Source organism: Sebastes fasciatus, chromosome 15 (assembly GCF_043250625.1).
Source record: "Sebastes fasciatus isolate fSebFas1 chromosome 15, fSebFas1.pri, whole genome shotgun sequence".
NCBI classification, from domain to species: Eukaryota; Metazoa; Chordata; class Actinopteri; order Perciformes; family Sebastidae; genus Sebastes; species Sebastes fasciatus.
The window spans coordinates 22,171,673-22,191,853 of record NC_133809.1 but is presented as its reverse complement, the minus strand read 5'-3'; the positions used below and the strand labels follow the sequence as shown (position 1 = coordinate 22,191,853).

At 39.2% G+C, this 20,181-nt stretch overlaps 3 protein-coding genes across 7 annotated transcripts; 1 reads left to right on the top strand and 2 right to left on the bottom strand.

The window, feature by feature from the left end:
• Positions 1 to 1,549: 1,549 nt before the first annotated feature.
• gjb3 (gap junction protein beta 3) lies at positions 1,550 to 4,466 on the top strand. The gene is made up of 2 exons (XM_074609750.1): positions 1,550 to 1,738; positions 2,438 to 4,466. The coding sequence occupies exon 2, from the start codon at positions 2,509 to 2,511 to the stop codon at positions 3,373 to 3,375; it is 867 nt and encodes a 288-aa protein (XP_074465851.1). The 5' UTR covers positions 1,550 to 1,738; positions 2,438 to 2,508; the 3' UTR covers positions 3,376 to 4,466.
• Positions 4,467 to 5,483: 1,017 nt separating this feature from the next.
• On the bottom strand, positions 5,484 to 9,854 carry hmgcl (3-hydroxy-3-methylglutaryl-CoA lyase). 2 transcript variants are annotated; one of them, XM_074609749.1, is made up of 9 exons: positions 9,710 to 9,854; positions 9,294 to 9,377; positions 8,560 to 8,667; positions 8,337 to 8,432; positions 7,570 to 7,718; positions 7,406 to 7,469; positions 6,747 to 6,935; positions 6,488 to 6,613; positions 5,484 to 6,224 (listed from the first exon to the last, which is right to left on the bottom strand). In XM_074609749.1, exons 1-9 carry the CDS (start codon positions 9,797 to 9,799, stop codon positions 6,123 to 6,125), a joined length of 1,008 nt encoding a protein of 335 aa, XP_074465850.1. In that variant the 5' UTR covers positions 9,800 to 9,854; the 3' UTR covers positions 5,484 to 6,122. The 2 variants fall into 2 exon arrangements, with proteins under 2 accessions (XP_074465850.1, XP_074465849.1); XM_074609748.1 differs by having other exon boundaries at positions 9,701 to 9,847.
• Positions 9,855 to 12,725: 2,871 nt separating this feature from the next.
• Positions 12,726 to 19,882, bottom strand: zbtb8a (zinc finger and BTB domain containing 8A). Of its 4 annotated transcripts, none has more exons than XM_074609740.1 (4): positions 19,688 to 19,882; positions 16,355 to 17,229; positions 13,817 to 13,986; positions 12,726 to 13,596 (listed from the first exon to the last, which is right to left on the bottom strand). In XM_074609740.1, the coding sequence occupies exons 1-4, from the start codon at positions 19,750 to 19,752 to the stop codon at positions 13,279 to 13,281; spliced, it is 1,428 nt and encodes a 475-aa protein (XP_074465841.1). In that variant the 5' UTR covers positions 19,753 to 19,882; the 3' UTR covers positions 12,726 to 13,278. The 4 variants fall into 4 exon arrangements, with proteins under 4 accessions (XP_074465841.1, XP_074465843.1, XP_074465844.1 ...); XM_074609742.1 differs by lacking the exon at positions 19,688 to 19,882 and adding an exon at positions 19,458 to 19,612; XM_074609743.1 differs by lacking the exon at positions 19,688 to 19,882 and adding an exon at positions 19,420 to 19,585.
• Between the last annotated feature and the right edge of the window lie 299 nt (positions 19,883 to 20,181).

Here is a 20,181-nt window from a genome sequence, read left to right as displayed (position 1 = left end):
AAACGCAGTATGATTGGAAAATCTTATCTTGTAAAGTGTAAGAAAAATAGATTTGGTGGTGAAAGCAGGCGGACAGTGAAGTGGGGACAAAAGCTTGTGATCTGACAATGAGGATGAGCTTAAAAGGGCCTCATGAATTGTGACATCTGAGGAGAGCTTGGCCTTGAAAAGAATAAAGGAGACACAATGTGTCTTTTTGGCACTGTTGTAGGTGTTACGTAAATATAGAAGGAATAAACTAACAGTACAGGAAATAAATGAAATGAAATGAGGAACAGGGAAATTGATTATTTTGTAGCTATGTGACACAGTCTGATCTCTCCTCCACCAACCTACCCCCTCAAACAAACCCCAGAAAGAATGTTGCCTAACACTCGTCATACTTATGGAAACTTGCAACAAGACGAGGCTGAGGACATGCACAACAAGAATAAAATGCACTCACCTTAGGGTGTGTCTGCCTCTTACGCATACGAAGTACTCAGAAAACACGTTGGGACAGGAAAACAGCACGACATGGAACATAAAAACTAATGGACACTGAATTTGTTGTCACAAACATCCCTTAGAAGATGCTTTGCCTAATCTAACCCTGTTTGGGAAGACTTGCACCCTGGTGTTCCCCATGTTGCCAGTCCTGAACCTGAACCATATGTGGTCACCAAGGCTTTGATTGGTTTATCTGGTTCTAAACTTGATTGTCCACACTGTAAACAATTGCTGTTAATTTACAGCAGGATTTCAACAGTATTAACCTTTTACTTTTACTGTTAAAACTATAATGCATTCTTAAAAAACAGCACTTTACTGCTGATCAACTGTCTAAAGTATCAGCAGTAACAGTTTCTGCACATGTGAGGCTTGTACATTGTACATGATTGTAAAATCAGTGAATTATCTTTATTGTTCTTCACTCACATGTTGTTATGGTTTGCATTCTGTGCTTGTAGCCAGCTATAGATATACATTTTGGGAAAAGTGTCAACAAGTCTATTAAAGCCTTTTTCCTAACAAGTGCCTTTAATTGTATTTACTGTTACTATTCCTATGTCTGTAACCTGCTAAGTCTATTCATTTAGGCAAAAAAATAATGTTTATTAAAATGTATGTAAAAAATACAACCTAAATAGTGCATTAAAACAAATCAGTAAGATAAAAGAAAGGTGAAAAACAGCTATATAATATATCTTTAAACAGTAAATTAACTGTAAAATACTGTGAAATTAATAAAAAACAACCAGTTCAAACTGTATTTTTTATTAACAGTACAAAGCTGTAAATGTCAGCGACAGTATAATAATATTAATTTTACAGTAACATAAAGGCAACCCTGCTGCCGGTTCTTTACTGTTATTTTACTGGGAGATTCTTAACAGTGCATGTGTAGCCCTATCTCCAAATCCTATTCAAAGTACCTGGAGATGGTTTCTGTGATCTGTAATAACTGTTATGTAAAAAATGCCTGATTTGCCACCTAACCCTGGGGTGTGAGTGGGAGAGATAGAGAGAGGAAGGAAGGGAGGGAGAGAGAGAGAGAGAGGAACATCTGGGGCAGTTCCATTCCTTCTTCTTTAACCACACCCACAGGAGCATTTCTCAACACTGCGCTGCTCTACCTGTCTCGAGGAGCCAAATCCGTGCGTTAAAGGACTAAAACGACATTAAAGCGAGAAGAAACCCCCTGGAAATATATATAATCGCGTGTCTTTCAACTAATAATGGACTGATACTTCTTTTGGTAAGTAAAAAACTCCCTATAATTAACTTTTGATGTGTCTAAGATGAGTTAAGTTTGCGTTTCAGCCAATTGGAAATGAGTGCTGGCTTTTATACGGCAGTTTATGAAAGTATAATAATAATCCCTGGTGGTTGTAGAAGTGCCTCGTGTCAGTAAAGAGCCAAAACTATCACGTAAATATGTCTAAATAACGCGTAAAGCCTGTGCGTAAAAGGCTACTTTTTTGGCACGCACACATATTCAAATGGCTGGAGTAAGTAAGCTTTTTATGTTAACACACACACGGAAGACTGATAGTATTTACTTTGTTTCTTAAATTAATATTTGTATAGTCTACAAGTTGTGAAGTAGGTATACTGCTTTCTGAAATATATATATCAACTTTGGGTGTGTTAATAACGTTGGTCCGACTTGTTTCCTTCATGGACGGTTTGCCTCGAGGCCTACTCCTCCTAAGTGTGTTATTGTTAGTGGTTTGTTCCTGTTAGAGATGATAAATGAGGCCTGTGGGAGATGTTTTCACATTAAATCAGCTTTGGAAGATAAATTAGTGATTTAAAAAAGTCAGCACGAAAGGTTATTGTGTTATTGAAGCCACCTGGAGCTTAGTGAGACACCATTGACAAAGAGTGAAAGCAGATGAATAACTCAGCAGACAATGCAAACATGTTCACCCATTCTTCATTCTGCCTTGTCCAGGTTTGAAGATAAACTACTACCAATAAGAGAGGAAACCCAGAGAAGAACGTATTTGACTGCCAGCCAAGAACATGGACTGGAAGACCTTCCAAGCCCTCCTCAGTGGGGTGAACAAATACTCCACGGCGTTTGGCCGGGTATGGCTGTCTGTGGTGTTTGTGTTCCGGGTGATGGTGTACGTGGTGGCGGCGGAGCGAGTGTGGGGCGACGAGCAGAAGGACTTTGACTGCAACACTAAGCAGCCCGGCTGCGCCAACGTCTGCTACGACCACTTCTTCCCCATCTCCCACATCCGCCTGTGGGCCCTACAGCTCATCTTCGTCACCTGCCCGTCGTTCATGGTGGTGATGCACGTGGCGTACCGCGACGACCGCGAGCGCAAGTACAGGGCGAAGCACGGCGACGCCAGCAAGCTGTATAGCAACACGGGCAAGAAACACGGCGGCTTGTGGTGGACCTATGTCATCAGCCTCTTCGTGAAGACGGGCATCGAGGTGTCCTTCCTCTACATCCTCCACCGGATCTACGACAGCTTCTACCTGCCGAGGGTGGTCAAGTGCACCACGGACCCTTGCCCCAACATTGTGGACTGCTACGTCGGCCACCCCACCGAGAAGAAGGTCTTCACCTACTTCATGGTCGGAGCTTCGGGCCTCTGCATCGTCCTGAACATCTGCGAGATCATCTATCTCATCTCCAAACGCGTCGTACGATGCGTGAACAAGATCAAAAGACGCCATCGCAGAACACCCGTGAATCACGACGACTACAACAACAAAGAAGACTTTAACAACGTGAATATGTCGAGGCAGGAGCGGAAGGAGGAGCTGAAGGAGAAGCCTCCGTCCTTTAGGAGTGCGTTCAAGTCAAGGCCATCTGGACTCAAACTGGAAGAGAAGATACGGGCCTCTGCTCCTGATCTGACCCTTTCTTCATGAGCCGAACTCAGGCTGCAGCACTCGGCAGTGCTTGGGCTAGAACCCCATAGACAAACCTCAGAAAACAGACTCAGAACTACGAGCCAAACTTCAGTTTGTGTGTCAGACACTGGAAGTTGAGTCATCAGTACTGGATTCATCCTGTGGGCCCCTGTGTCCACATCTAAGACTCTTTTTCTATGCATGAACTTTGGTTTCCAAGTCAACATCCACGATATTTACAAGTCAGCTAGAGCCGAATTGATTTGTTAATGATATGTGGGTTTTCTTTTTTTTTAATACAATAAAGGCCTGTGTGCCTTTTCAACTTCACCCCTTCACCCATATTAGAACATTCCTGTGAGGTTTCTGTCTTTCTTCTGATTGCAGTTTTTGACACGGGAGGGGAAGGAAACAAAACGCCCAGCTTCGCACAAGGAAGCCGGACACACCTGGCGGAGGTATTCACCCTCCCTGCCAGTGTATACAGTGGTGTGTCTGTTGTCACTGAATGTGAGATGCACATTTCAGCGACCTCTTTTATTTAACTGAACTGACATCATAGCTTCACCTTTTGTTGTCCAGATGACACTGACGAAAGGTAAACAGTTGTGCGTTGGTGTGTGGACACTCCAAAGTCATAGACTTATGGCTGAGTAATACTTGAAGGTGTGCAAACTGGCCAAAAAAATATGTTTTTACTGCATTCATTTTCTCAGATAAGCGACTTATATCATTAGTATGTTTCCTTAATCTAGAGCGTCAGCGGACATGCTTGGTCTCAGGTTTATGCTGCAGTGCGCACGCTGTACATAGACTGCCTGTGTTTTGACGTGCTTGTACACAAACTGGCCTCATCCAAGACCACTGTTGATTTAAATAAGGCGAAAGGAATGCTGCTGTTTAATTCAGTGTTGGTAGAGCTGGAGCACAGAGGAGGAGGAGGAGGAGGAGGAGGAGGTGGGAAGAAGGTTGAACAAACAGTTGAACTATTACGCATTTTTTTTGTCCCTAATCGTCCACTGTGGACATCAGCTGGAAATGTATTTTATGCACTTGTTGTAAATATTGTCATTTTTACAAAACTAAATATATTAAATTTATTGAATGTGTGTTACTGTTTGGTGTTTTACCAGTAAGGGTTGCTGTTAATTATATTTTCTGGACTATGGTTTTCCATTTAAACGTGGGAGGGACAGATACTACTCCACGATACTGTCTGATCATCCTTATTATTTAAAGAGCTGGATTTTTCCATCGGCACTGACTCATAATAACGAAGTTTCTCACACTAACGATCATGTTTGCATGCCAATTAGCATGACACACTATTTTCCCGTCTCTGATACCGATGATGTATGTTTCGATCGTGTTGGGAAGGCCTGCAGTAAGAATCTCAGTCCGCCTGTCAGACTCGTCAGTCAGGTTTTAACAAGGTGCGGCAAAGAAAACAGTTTGTTTATTCTGATTCATTTCCGCAACACACTGTAAAATCACTATGGAGTTTGTAAAAGATCAACGCTCACTTTAGTGCCTTGTATGATGATGTCAAATCAGTTTTTTAAAGCAACATTTGTAGAACTGATGTTGACTGTAAAAATGGCAGAAATTTAACATCCAAGGTTCAATATTCTTGATGTTAAACAATCTTTCTTTATACATTGTTCAGTCATTTATATTGCCTAAAACAGTGGTTTACAACCTTTTTCCCTAAGGGACCCCTTTTCTACAGTTGAGTACACTGACGACCTCTGACTAAGTGACTTTTTTTATGGATATTTCATATTTATTCAATGCATAATAACAAAAGTACAGAGCAACTGATAAACTGTACGATCAACCCAAAACTAGAGCGCAATAGCTAGAATAATAATTCAAACTTTAAAAATAATTCCGTTTAGTTTTCTTCACATAAATGAATGAAATGCTGAGATAAAGGACAACTGTATATATATTCTTTAAAAAGTCGTCTTACACACCTGAAAATCAAGAAGGCCTCGCGACTGCTCATGAAGCTTTGGCGACCCCTGGTGGGGGTCAGGACCCCCATGTTGGAAACCAGTGGCCTAAAACAATGTTTCAGAGCCTGTAGATTCATCACAATGCTGTCAAAATTAGATCAGGGACACTTTTAATTTATGAAATAAAATTTATTTTTTAAATCTAGTAGGATATGTACATGTTGAATTTGAAGAGATGCATTTTAAAATAAATACACAGCACATCGACATTTAATCACAAGCCAGTAAAATGCCCAAGTTTATAAGGACTATACAGAAAATTAATTTATAGACAGTGAACACTGCTTACAGAGGATGATCGAAGTCAAAACAACTGTTACAACTGAGTTGAGTTTATCCGTCCCTGGGACATTTTTACTGGTTCATTTATTATTATAAACAAAGTCTGTTCTTCCCATCGGCTTACCCATTGCCCAGAAAGGAATGTAAACACACTATTATAGAAACAGGTGAAGGCATGGCTTTTGATAGGTAGGATCTGTATGATTAGACTTTACATAAGGCACTGTTTCAGCTATGCTATCATGTAGTGAATATCTAATCAGATATTTTATTCAAAACAGAGGGATGGGTCAGTAGCATCTAAATCTTAAAAGTAATATTCCCATACCAGGAGAGGATGAATCAAAGTCAAAACTGAAAGTTAAAATGGAGAACTGAACAAACGGAGGACGATGGCTCCACTTTACATGGTGGTGCTGCTGCAGTGTACAGTCCGTGAAGGAGCCCGTGGTTTGGCTTTTCTGTCTACAGCTTGCAGGTGGCCTGCGCCACTTTGGAGTTGGTCTTTCTGTTGAGGGTTCGACAGATGAAAGCTCCGGCATCCATCAGCTTTGGGAGGTCCACTCCCTGAGATGAGGATAGAAAGTCAAAAGGGTCAAAACTTGAGGGAGCTCACATCTTACACAATAATTAGAACTGCAATAACTAAATTATGATAGGGTGGACTGGAATAATCTGCAAAGCTGGTGCATTTAATGAATGGTAGAGCATTTTTCCTCATCAGAAAAACAATACAATAATTTAACACAAAAGCAAGAGCAGCATCTTTAATCTCTACTATAAAGGAACTAAAAGACAGGTAAGGCTAAAGAGAAAGTGTGACTTCTTACCGTTTGAATGCCAAGTCCATGCAGCATATAGACTACATCCTCAGTAGCAACATTCCCAGAAGCCCCCTGGGCATAGGGACAGCCGCCCAGTCCAGCTACTGACGAGTCTACCACACTGATTCCCATCTGCAATACACAGAAAAACTTTACCTTGAAACTAACTTAAGTTAACACTGCACTAACATTAGATCACCTGCATTGATATTCTATTCCCCCCATCTGCATTATTCAAAGATAAATAACCAGAACCAGGTCTGACCTGTAAGGCTACGAGGATGTTAGCCAGGGCCTGGCCGTAGGTATCGTGGCAGTGCACTGCCAAGGCATTAACTGGCACCTCTCTGCTCACCGCCTCCAGCATTTCAATCATGCTACCTGGAGTCCCCACTCCAATAGTGTCACCCAGAGAGATCTCATAGCAGCCCATGGAGTACAGACGCTTGGCTACCTGCAAGAAAGAGTTAAAGCTTGACCTGGTTGCGTGAGTGACCGACACATTGTCATCTCAACTCGTCACATACTGTCGCTTTCTCTGACCCCTCGACGCCACTTTTTCCATCGCAGTAAACATGTGCTTTATGCCCCCTCAGCGTAACTTTACGGTCGCAGTAAACACATTACACTTAATGTTGTAAATTTAACGAAAACACTTGCTTAGGATGAAGCAACTGAACCACTTAGTTAGGTTTAAGGGAAAAAAAGCATGGTTGGGCTTAAAACCACTACATTTATACAGTGAAAATGCGACTGAACGTTGTGAATATGGGACATGAACAGCCACGAAAGGATGCCTTGTGTGGCGGTATCGAACGCCGACGGCCATGACAAAGCGTCGGTATTTGACGTCCTGCCTATATTGTGTTTATGCTACTTGTAAAAGGATGATGTAATGTCAACAGGTATCAAGTGAGAACTCACATGTGCAACTTTTTCAGGTGCCACCTTGCCTTCGTACGGACATCCGAGAACACATGACACATAACTGCGGTGACAAGAAACAGAGAAGAAACTCAAAAATCGCACTCTATAATTTCAATGATTTATACGTTTGTTGACAGTCAAGAGCCAGCCAGTAATCCTACCCTCTAACTGGCACACCAGCGTCTTTCGCTGCTTTCATAATCTCGTCAAAGCGCTGTAAACTCTCGTCCACTGAGCAGTTTATGTTCTTCTTACTGAACAGCTCCGATGCAGCACCAAATATGGCTACCTCTGAAGCTCCTGCCTTCACCTGTTGTAAGCAAGAGCAAGGGAAAGGCATTTTAAATGAAACATTTAGACTAGGGCTGTCAAAGTTATCGTGATAACGTGTTAACGCAAATTTGTTTTAACACCATTCATTTCTATGAATTCTAACGTATTAATGCAACTTGCACTACACTTCCACTACACTTACTAACTGCTTTTATGCCATTTTGGGCAAGTCAGCACACTGACACACTGACAGCTGTTGTTGCCTGTTGGGCTGCAGTTTGCCATGTTATGATTTGAGCATATGTTTTATACTAAATGCAGTACCTGTGAGGGCTTCTGGACAATATTTGTCATTGTTTCGCGTTGTTAATTGATTTCCAATAATAAATATATACATACATTTGCATAAAGCAGCATATTTGTCCACTCCCATGTTGATAAGAGTATTAAATACTTGATAAATATCCCTTTTAAGGTACATTTTGAACAATGTGCGATTCATTTACGATTAATCGCAATGAACTATCGACCAATCGTGTGATTAATCGCGAATTAAATATTTTAATCGTTTGACAGCCCTAATTTAGATGCATCACCTACAGTGTAAGAAGCTGGATATGTTAGTGTAGCGGGATGTAAAATGCTTGACACTCACAGCAGCCTGGAAACCCTTGAGGTTGGGGGTGAGGACCGGGTAAGACACTCCAGGTTTCCTAGCGATCCCTTTCATCACCTCCTCCTGGTCTGCCATCTGACATTATGGACAAAAGATGACAGAAACCAATTAGTGGCCACTTGCATTTCTATAGACTGTAGTTTCTACGTTGGGCGTGTCAGCACTTTCCATATGGATGTTCTCTGGGGGAGAACTAACTCACCTGTGGAACCCATTTTGGGGACACAAAGCTGGTGGCCTCAATGACTGGCAGCCCTGACGCTGACAACATGTCAATCAAAAGGATTTTAGTCGCCGCTGGCACGATTGTCTGAGAGTGGAAGCAGTAAAGCAATACAAGATGAGGAACACTTGGAAAAACACTGACACACATGCATTACTGAGATTCTTTCACCTGGATACACAATAACATGATCAATGCACCTGCTTCTATCTCAATAAGCACGTTAGATTCAAGAGTTTTATTTGCCATTTGCACCTATAAGTACATTGGAATTCTGAGCAGTTTACACCGAGTCAGCTTTAAGAAAAGAAAAAGGGTAGAAAAGGCACAAGGTAATTACAGTACAAAATAAGTAGCACATTCAACGCAACACAATTAATACATTTAAATATAAAACGCCCGCAGTGTAGTCAATAAATAAACTAAACTACCCTCTGCATAGGAACGATACCCCAGAATAAAATTATACAGTATATATATATGCTCCATGACCATGTTAAAAGAACTTGCAGCTCTCATAAAAATATTTAAAAAAATAAATAATTAATATATTATAGACAATTACACAGTAGAAGCATATTGCACAGCATTACAGTCCATTCAGCTCAGGTGTACTGTGTGTCAATACTGGTATGGAGGTGTGGGGTATTATATTATATATGCTGGCTATAACAGCTGCTGCAAATTAAACAATTCTTCTTGCATGACCTCACCTTTTCATTCTGGAGACCATCTCTAGGTCCCACCTCCACTATCTTCACCTTCTTTGGAAGAGCTTGACCTGCTCTTACTCCAGCCTGCACACACAAACACATTTAATACAGGTGTTAACGTAGCATTAGAGTAGAAAGAGCTCACCTGTTGAGCCTGACAGGCAGAGATATGAAGCTGTTTTATAGATCTATATGCTGACAGGTAGCCAACAGCTGCCTGGGTTACCAGCTAGGTTACCAGCTAGGTTACCAGCTAAGTTACTAGGTTACCAGCTAGGTAACCAGCTAGGCAACCAGCTAGGTTACCAGCTAGAGGAGGCTAACAGCTAGCCGGCAAGCTCTGCCGTCCAGCTAAACGTACACAATAACAACCTGCTGGAAGATAAAAGCACAAGAATAATACTTACTGCGTTTACCTTTGCGGCTGAGCTGAACGCCACATACTGCTGACCCATTGCTGAACTTAAAGTGCTTCTGTTTACAAGCCTCATGACGGCCGCCATCATGGTCCAGCCTCTAGTCTGACGTCAGAGGAAAGGTGACGTCACAGATGATAAAAAGCATCTTAAAGGCGCCATCTATTGGCTGGGAATTAAAATTAAAATAAATAATTTGAGTTTATTTAAAATATTAATTTGAATTAATTACCATATATGTTTGAATACATTTTAAACAGCATATAATAGCATATATACCCCCCCACCTATCTTGTATCACAGCTGTTACCCTGCACTATATTCATTTTTAAAGGGACTATTTGTAACTTTCAGAAATGCTTGTTAACAGCGACACCTGTGGCCGTGAAATCAACGAAAGTCAGCGTCGGGCTCGCGCTTGCTCGCTCTCAATATACCTGAACGAGCATCACTCAAAACAGTGAGGCGACACAAGTCAGCTAAAACCACAATATCACTCTATATTTCAGCTGCTTGGCAGTAATGTTAGCTGACCAGACGAAGGTCTCTCCATGAACATGATTTAGATCTGATCCTAGAGTTGGCTTTTCCTGCCTAAGTGCAGGCTGAAGCAGCGGGGCTCTGCAGCATGTCTCCCTGCTCTCTCCTCCCGCAGCCGGAGAGAGCAGAGGAGACACCGGCACCCGGTCGGTAACGAGAGGGTAACGTTACTAGCTAAGGAGCTCCGCCACTTCACAAGACACGGGAAACCTCTGTTGGTCTGGAGGAGCTGCAGCATTTTTTTTCTGCACAAACGTCCACTGTGCATTCACTAGATATTCTCAGAGCTAAACTAACTCTTCTGCAGTGAGGAGTGAGCGCGCGTTCACGTCTAGAGGTGGAGCAAGCTGAGAACGCGCGCGCTCTCTGATCGAAGGCAGGCAGGCAGAGTTGGAGAGGCAGCGGCCACACGCGAACGCGCATATGTGAGCGCGCATGTGTGACGACCCGCTACATTTATGCGCGTACAAGGTTACAAATAGTCCCTTTAAAATATGAATTTGAATTAATTACCATGTATGTTTGAATACATTTAAAACAGCATATAATAGCATATATACCCCCCCACCTATCTTGTATCACAGCTGTTACCCTGCACTATATTCATTTTTAACAGTCTCTTCTGCACTATATTCACTTTTTTTAGTAGTCCTGTATCACAGCTGTTACCCTGCACTATATTCAGTTTTAACAGTTTTCTTCATCTCCTTGTATTTTTATATCTGGTATATTTTTTTTGTACTTTGTACTTTGCACTACTAACTTTTTTACTGCCTTTTTACTAACATAGTATAGTAAGGCATAAAACAGTCATAAAAAGGTCATAGTATAGTTTGTCAGAAAAAATCAGAAAAATACATATAGTATGTAGTATAGTATAAAGAATCATAGTATATATGTCAGAAAAAGTCATAGAATAGTATGTCATACAAATATAGTATAGTGTGTCATAAAAAGTCATTGTATAGTATGTCATAAAAGTCATGAAAAAGTCATTATATATATATGTCATAAAAACTAATAGTATGTATATGATAAAAAAACGTATATATAGTAAGTCATAAAAAGTCATAAAAAGTCATAGTTTAGTATGTCACAAAAAGTCATTTATAATATGTCATTAAGCAATATAGTATGTCATACAAAGTCATAAAAAAGTCATTTTTTAGAATGTCATAAAATATAGTATAGTGTGTCATAAAAAGTCATAGTATATATGTCATGAAAAAATCATTGTATAATATGTCATAATAATATAGTATAGTGTGTCATAAAAACTCATAGTATAGTATGTCATAAAAGTCATGAAAAGTCATAGAATAGTATGACATAAAACGTCATGAAAAAGTCAAAATATATATGTCAAAAAAGTCATAGTATATATATGTCAGAAAAAGTCATAGTATAGTATATCATAAAAAGTAATATATAGTATGTCATAGTCATAGTATAATATGTCATAAAAGAGTCATAGTATAGTATAACATAAAAAAGTCAAAACAGTCATTGTACAGTTAGTATGTCATTAAAACTTCATAGTACAGTATGTCATAACAAGTCATAAAAAGTCATATATAATATGTCATAAAACAGTCCTAGTATAGTATGTCATACAAAGTCATAAAAAAGTTATTGTATAGAATGTCATAAAAATATAGTATAGTTTGTCATAAAAAGTCATAGTATAGTATATCATAATAAATCATATACAGTATGTCATAAAAAGTCATAGTATAGTATGTAATAAAACATAGTATAGTATAGTCATAGTATGGTATGCCATAACAAGCCATGAAAGTCATAGCAAAGAATATCAAAAAAAGTCATGGTATATTATGTCGAAAAAAAAGTTAAAAAAATGTCATAGTATAGTATGTCGAAAATAGTTGTAAGAAAAGTCAGTATAGTGTGTCGTAAAACAGTCATAGTATACTATGTTGAGAAAAGTCAGTTTAGTGTGTCAAAGAAAGTCATAAAAAAATCATTGTACAGTATATGTTAAAAAAAAATCATAGTAAAGTATATGTTAAAAAAAAAGTAATAGTATAGTATGTCGAAAAACGTCAGTATAGTGTGTCATCAAAAAGTCTTAATGAAAGTCATAGTGTAGTAGGCCTTTGACATAAATTGATGTCATTGAATGCAAATACATCACATTAATTTCATGGCAAAATGTTTTGACTTCTTTGGGAACTTTTTATTCACAAATGTCGTTTTTCTAAAAGTATATCCATGTTACTTCAAGTCTTTACATATCTGATAATCTTTCTAAAAAGACAAAAACAAAGAGTGTATGCATAATTAATTGCTATAGTTTTATTTTGTAAACATGTAATCTGCCTTTTATTTTATTGTATTTGCGCATTTCAATATTTTCTCCTTTATTGGTCTTGTCCTTAATATAATTTATTTTTATAAGATTTGATATTACTTGCCATTTACATAAACATAGGGTGAAAAGATACAGACACAGAAATGTATAAAAATATCTTTAATGTTTCAAAAAAGTAAAAAAAGACAAACAAATAAATTATAATTGGTTTTATATCATAATGCATATAATAATCACACATAATCATAAAAAACTGCAACCCTGCGACATTGGGAAAAAGTCTGCTCTGGACTTTCCCTACAGGGAGACGGGAAATAGCAAGAGTCATTATTCTGTCCTTGGTTTTCCTCAAATGTCAGCTTTTATCAAAGTAGAGTCCCAAAAAAGTAGTAGCAAACGTATTGTCCCATGCATATGAATAAAACATATCTTTGAAAGAGCTATTATTTAACTATAATTGAAGTAAAGGAAACGCTGAATATGCATGCTTTGGATACTGCATATCTTTATGAAGCAACAAAAAGCATTCCATTTTGTCACAAAGGTCAACATCTCATTGAAAGTACAGATTAACCTTGTTGCATTTAACTAATAGACAACTAATATATAATAATGTGTGTATTTACATAAGTAGATCACATATTTTATGCATAAATTCTCTTGCATGGCTTTAGCAGACACACACTTTGGTTCCATTTCACTGCAGCTCCTCATCACTGTCGTCCACTTGTTGGATGATGAGGTCAGCCCCCGAGTCTTCAGCCAGGTCATCGTCATCGGTTACCATCCAGCTCCTCTTGCTGTCCCCCTCCTCCTCTCCGTCCACCCCCAATAACAGGGCCGGCTCGTCATTGGCACTATCTAGACTGTCCATGGGGATGTCATCACAATCCACTTCCTGGATGCACGCGGTGCACATGCGATAGCGCCGTGTGCCCTCACACACCACATGCCCAGTGTCTTCTGTCACCTGACACTTACACTTCCTGCACACCAGCTTCCTGGCTTGATGGATCTGTGGTGAAACAAGAAACAAAGAAGGTTACATCAAAAGTGATGTGTTACTTCTGGTGTTTGGGGGTTGTTAACACTGATACATATAAGAAAACAATGCATCTTTGGTTTGTCGACCTAATGGTGCAGGAGAAGCTGGTGTTTAAACTTTAACACAATTTCTATGTTTCTTAAGCTGTTAAATCAATACTGAATGACTCCTGCTTGTAAATAAAACCTACTGTCTCAAAATGGCTACGAAGATGCTCCAGGCGAGTGAAACGCTTATTGCAGGCCTGACAGGGGTACGGCCTCTCTCCAGTGTGGCAGCGCAAGTGGCGCTTCAGGTCTGCCTTCCTCTTCACCGTGTGTGTGCAAAATGGACATTTGAAGCGCATAATGGGGTTGGAGTCTGCGAAGAAGAAGAGAAACTGTTCAGAGTTTGGGCTTTTCTGTAAAATTCCTGGATATCTAAAGAACTGGCTTTTTTTGAGGGTTGCACTCCATGCCAGTCTGCTGATAATGTCATTCCTTCTCTCAGTTCTCTAGAGAACGATAGTATGTGGTATAAAAAACATTAAAAAAGTCATAGCATAGTATATTGAAAAAAAGTCATTGTATAGTGTGTCGAAAAAAGTGAAAAATTTTATAATATAGTATGTCGAAAAAACTTTTAAAAAAGTCATAGTATAGTATGTCGAAAAAATAAAAAAAAGTCATAGTAAAGTATGTCAAAAAAATGAAAAAAGTCAGTGTAGTATGTCTAAAAAAATGAAAATGGTCATAATATAGTATGTCAAAAAAGTTATTAAAAAGTCATAGTATAGTATGTCAAAAAAAGTGAAAAATGTCATTATATAGTATGTCTAAAAAAAATGAAAAAGTCATAGTATAGTATGTCGGAAACACTCATAGTATAGTATGTCGAAAAAAATGAAAAATGTCATAATAAATTATATTACAGTACAGTATTTAAATATACTATATACTATTTAATAGTATAGTATGTTTTAAAGAAGTCAAAGTCATAGCATGTCTAAAAAAGGTCAAAGTACAGTAAAGTCATAGTATAGTATTTGTAAAAAAGTCACAGTATAGTAAGTCAAAAAAGTCATAAAGAAGTCATAGTACAGTATGTTTTAAAGAAGTCAAAGTCATAGTATGTTGAAATACTGTATGTTATAGTGTAGTATATTGAAAAAGGTAATAAAAAAAACAACTCACAGTATAGTGTGTTGAAAAAAGTCATAGCATAGTATGTCGAAAAAAAGTAATTTTGTATAATATGCTGAAAAAAGTGATGAAAAATGAATATTATAGTATGTCGAAAAAAGTGATAAAAAAGTCACAGTGCAGTATTTCCAAAAAAGTGGTATAAAGTCATAGCATACCACGTTGAAAAAAGGCATTGTATAATATGTTGAAAGAAGTAATGAAAAAGTCATAGTTTAGTAAGTCAAAAAAGTCATAAAAAAGTTACAGTACAGTATATTGAAAAAAGTAATGAAAAGTAATAGTATAGTATGTTTTAAAGAAGTCAAAGTCATAGTCTGTCGAAAAAAGTCATAGTAAAGTATGTTGAACAAAGTCATAGTATATTATATTAAAAGAAATCATTAAAAGGTCATAGTATAGTGAGTCAAAAAAGTCATAAAAAACTTACAGTAAAGTATGTAAAAAAATAAATAAAGAAGTAATAGTACAGTATGTTTTAAAGAAGTCAAAGTCATAGTATGTCTAAAAAAGGTCAAAGTACAGTATGTTGAAAAAAGTAATAATTCAATAAGTCAAAAAAAAAAAAAAAAGTCATAAAAATGTCATTGTATGTCGAAAAAAGTCATACAATAGCATGTTGAAAAACGTAATTAAAAAGTCATATTATAGTATATCGAAAAAAGTCATACAAAAGTCATAGTTAGTGTGTCGAAAAAAGTCATATCATAGTATGTTGAAAAAAATCATATTATAGTATGATAAAAAAAAGTCATAGTATAGTATGTCATATAAAAGTCATAGTATAGTATGTCATAAAAAAGTAATATTATATCAGAAGAAGTTATAAAAAGTCATGGTATAATATGTCGTAAAAATTCATAGAATGGTATGCCATAAAAACTCAAAACATTAATTGTATAGTATGTCATAAAAAGTCATAGTATTGTGTGTCATAAAAAAAATCCTGGTTTAGTATGTCAGAAAATAATCATTGTATAGTATGTCATGAAAAGTCAGTGAACACTATGTTATATAAAAGTCATAGTATAGTATGTCATAATATATTGTATATATATGCATATAAATACAATATCTATAATATATATATATATACACAAACATATATAGTGTGTGTATATATATATATATATATACACACAGTATATATATTATGTAATAAAAAGTCATAAAATGTCGTAGTATAGTAGGTTATAAAAAAGTCATTGTATAGTGACATAAAAGTCATTTTATAGTATGTTTTTAAAAAAATCATAGTATAGTATGTCATAAAAAGTCATAAAAACATCATAGTATGTAATAAAAAAATCATAGCATAGTCTGTCATAAAAAAAGTCATTGTATAGTGTGCCTTAAAAAAGTCATAAAAACATAGTAATATTGTATGTCATTAAAAAGTCATAGTATAGTATGTCACAAAAACATCATAGTATAGTAAATCATAAAAATGTCATAGTACAGCATGTTATAAAAAACTCATAAAAAGCCTGAGTATAGTATGTCATAAAAAGTAATCTATACATTTTCTCACATACATTCCAACTCACCTTTATTAAAGTGTCCAATAACACCCACAATGGGTGGTAGAGTCGCATACAGCTCCTCTGCCTTTTCAGCCTTTTTTGTCCTCGCCTCCTCAAGGTCTAAGTCATCAGGTTGGTGGGAGCGAATGCTGTTGGATGCTCTCCTCTTGGTTCCCCCTTTACTTCGCCGGCGCTCTGATCCAGGTAAGATGTACAGAGGGTCCTGAGGGTCCTGTAGGTCCTCTGCCTCTGCCTTGATATCATCAGCAGGGCTGCTTGGGTTCGTCTTAAGGGTTGAGGCCGATGACTCCTGGTCTGGGTCTTTCCCCATAAAGCCAGTCTGGGATCTGGAGTTGTCCCTGGTCCAGAGTGCCGGTGGTGGGCTGACCGAGCTGGGGCCTTGCTGCTGCTGCTCTGAGTTCTCTTCCCCTGCTCCACTGGTAAAACTGCAGGTCTCAGACAAGCTAAGGCAGCGGTCACTGTCTTCATCTTTCACACTGATTTCCAAAGAGGATTTGATGAAGTTCTTGCAGTAGTTAATGACATTGTTCATCTGCAAGTAGCTGGCTGCAGACATCACCTCGATCACATTGTGACTGGCCAACTCCAGTTGGCCAGAGTAGATGAAATCCAGGATGACGGTGAAGGTCTCGGGGCTGAAGACATCAAAGGTGGCGTTGACAGAGTCGGACAGCCCGTCGGGCCCCTGGGACAGCAGCATGCGGAAGTAGCCGCTGCTGGCGAACAGAACGTTGCGGTGGGCCCTGAAGAGCTGGCCCTCCACCAGCACGCTGCAGTCACAGAAAAGCTCCTGGCGGCGCTGCTGGTTGAGCTGCTTCAGCAGGCTGCTTTGGTGAGCCACTGTGATGTCAGCGGTGTTGAACCACCTCTGGGGCTGCCTGCAGGAGACAACATGATAGCGTCACTGGTTGTGCATGCAGCATAGACTGACTTGTTCTGTAGGAAAATAACAGATCATAAAGGCCTTGTGGACACTCTTTACTGAAATTGAGACACTTCCATCTTCATGATCCTGAAATAACAAACTAAGACTCTATTAGGGTGACCAGATCCCAAAAAAAAACAAATGTGGGACAAAGGGTATGTTTGTGTGGGACAATGTGGGACACATTACCAAGGCTGAGAGGTGGTCTACAATTTGGATATAATATCTAACTTAAATAATAAACATTTCTATTCTGCCCCTTATCTTGTAACATCTCTATGCTTTGCCTGAATGCGTCGCACGTCTTGTGAGACTCACACGAACTGTGTCGCTTCATGTCGTATTAACCCGTGTGAAATTGAAAAATAGCTGGCAAGAGAATCGACTTCCCACCGGCTTATAAAGACTTATAAGTAGTTTCACAGTCTTTGTTGCAGCTGCTTTTCCATTTCTTTGTGGTAGTTTCCATCATATTCCGCCTAAATCTGCATAGCTTGTGACTTTGCGGTGACTCTCAATTTCCCCCCGTTAGGCATAGTATAAACGGTGAAAGGTCAACCTGCACTTGACCCCACGTGTGCTCAGTTTGATTGACAGCAAACACAGCCGCGTGATGACAGCCTTCTCTGCTTTCCCCCACAGCCATTGGATAAAAGCCAGATTAAAATTTTTTTTTTTAAAAAGCGTCTGTCCTGCAGTGGTTTGACTTTTGGAAACTAGAGCCAATGAAAATTTGGGACATCCGTCTCAATATGTGGGACATGTGGGACAAGGGATAAAAATGCTGTGCAGTCATTCGTAAAGTGGGACAACCTGGTCACCCTAGATTCTATGAGTCCATATGCTGTATTATTTGAATTCTACATATTAAGGAGGGAGACATGCACTCCTGGAGTGTTGCTGGGACATCTGATCTTATCAAGGAGAGGAAAACATGCACATTCTCAAAAAGGTTGTCGGAAGGACCCGCTTACTTAACGCCCCACGCCGTGATGAACCCTGACAAAATCCGTCAATACTCACCGGTGACTTGATTCACCCGGCGCCCGATAGGGTCTACTCGCCCCCAAGTCTGCCACCATTTCCATTTTTTTTAAATTTCTCTTTAGCCTTTTTTTTCGGTGCTCTTTTTCTTTTTTTTTCTCGTCCAGGGTCCACACAGTCAGGCACTTCCTGCTCAGCCCTAAAGACCGAAACCCAGTTAGAGCGACTGGAACACTGTGTGCTGACGTGGGTGTTTATTAACTGGGTGCCCGAGGGCTCAAGGACATTAAAAATAATAATGAATGTCCTAATGAAGGTCCTTGTTGACCGAAACGTTGACTAATAAAAGCAGAGAAAAAGTGTGTGCAGGAGCAAGTATTTTTTTTTTTTTTTTAAAAGTACATCTGATCTTATCACCTGCTTCTGGTAAATGTTTTATGTACAGACCCTCAATATGAAAAGCAGGTCACACAGCAAACACACCCCACTGATGGAGCTGTCACATCTCCACCCTGTCTTTGTTTCTGCACTGGACTATCTCCAGCTCTGCAGAAGAACCATCCGCCCACCCGGACTTCACTCTGCGCTGTGATTGGCTGTGGCGTGCATTCAATCAAAAACCTTCTTCTAATGGGCAACACCCGACTCCAGTCAGGAGAGCATCGGGTGGCAAAAAAACCCTATAATCATCCCAGAGGGAGGAAGAAATCTCTGATGTTACAAACACAACAGACTCATGGGGAAGAGGAAATAAAGCCATGCAAAAAGAGAGACAAAAAAAAAAAAAATGCCGCAACCCTATTTTGCAGAATAGTTCTTAATCTAACCTATTTAATCCATCCTCATGTCGCCTCGACTCTGCATTCATTTGTAATTACGCGTTGCTTTTTGCAGTGACAGGCTCCACCACCGCCCGATAAACCCACACGGTGCAACGCCCGCAACACTCCCATAGTGCTCCTCATATGTCTCACCAAAACCAAGTATCTAAACCGAGCTATTACTCCCTTAATTCAGGCACCAGTCGACCTACAAAACGGAGAAGAAGTGCTGCAGTCCTGCGAGAGAAAAGCGGGCAGCAGCGAAAGCCCAGTCTTGTCCTGGAGCGACGCCCACTTCAGGCTCCAGCACAGCACACAATAGAAAAATAGACACAAACCTAAAGCAACTGAGCATGCTGCGAGCTGATAAACACACATATTAACGTAGGATATCATAATTTGGGGAGAAAACGCCCGCTTTCATCCTGGAGACCACCCTCCACTTCTCGCCGGAGGTCCGGAGCGCAGCAGCGAGCAGCGAGGAGGATTTGCCTCTCTGCCCCAGACCCAGCGACTCTTTCCAGGCGTGAGGTTGTCGGAAGGACCCGCTTACTTAACGCCCCACGCCGTGATAACCCCTGACAAAAAAAAACCGTCGATACTCACTGGTGACTTGATTCACCCGGCGCCCGATAGAGTCTACTCGCCCCCAAGTCTGCCACCATTTCCATTTTTTTTTTAATTTCTCTTTAGCCTTTTTTTTCGGTGCTCTTTTTCTTTTTTTTCTCGTCCAGGGTCCACACAGTCAGGCACTTCCTGCTCAGCCCTAAAGACCGAAACCCAGTTAGAGCGACTGGAGCACTGTGTGCTGACGTGGGTGTTTATTAACTGGGTGCCCGAGGGTTCAAGGAGCCATTTAAAGCCCTAGTGCCCTGTTTAAAATGTAGTGTGTACTGAATATTAATATTGAACACAGAATATCATAGTCATATAAAAAAATAAATTGTGCAATTTTTCTATAAATAAATCTGTTGGGATTTTTTTTACCCTCTTTACTGACCATTATCATACTGGTAAGATTTATTTAATCTGCCTTGGCATCACTATGATAATGTTCCTCATGTTGCTCAATAGTGACTTTTCAGTCTCATCATATTTAG

Excerpts from the sequence above, each read along its gene's own strand:
- gjb3 (XM_074609750.1), top strand. The coding sequence starts at position 2,509 with ATGGACTGGAAGACCTTCCAAGCCCTCCTCAGTGGGGTGAACAAATAC.
- zbtb8a (XM_074609740.1), bottom strand. The coding sequence starts at position 19,752 with ATGGAAATGGTGGCAGACTTGGGGGCGAGTAGACTCTATCGGGCGCCG. Across the intron at positions 17,230-19,687 it reads CCGGGTGAATCAAGTCACCA|GCAGCCCCAGAGGTGGTTCA; the intron begins GTGAGTATCGAC and ends TGTCTCCTGCAG. Across the intron at positions 13,987-16,354 it reads TATTGGACACTTTAATAAAG|ACTCCAACCCCATTATGCGC; the intron begins GTGAGTTGGAAT and ends TCTTCTTCGCAG.
- hmgcl (XM_074609748.1), bottom strand. The coding sequence starts at position 9,799 with ATGATGGCGGCCGTCATGAGGCTTGTAAACAGAAGCACTTTAAGTTCA. Across the intron at positions 8,433-8,559 it reads CCCCAAAATGGGTTCCACAG|ATGGCAGACCAGGAGGAGGT; the intron begins GTGAGTTAGTTC and ends CCATAATGTCAG. Across the intron at positions 7,719-8,336 it reads TCAAGGGTTTCCAGGCTGCT|GTGAAGGCAGGAGCTTCAGA; the intron begins GTGAGTGTCAAG and ends TGCTTACAACAG.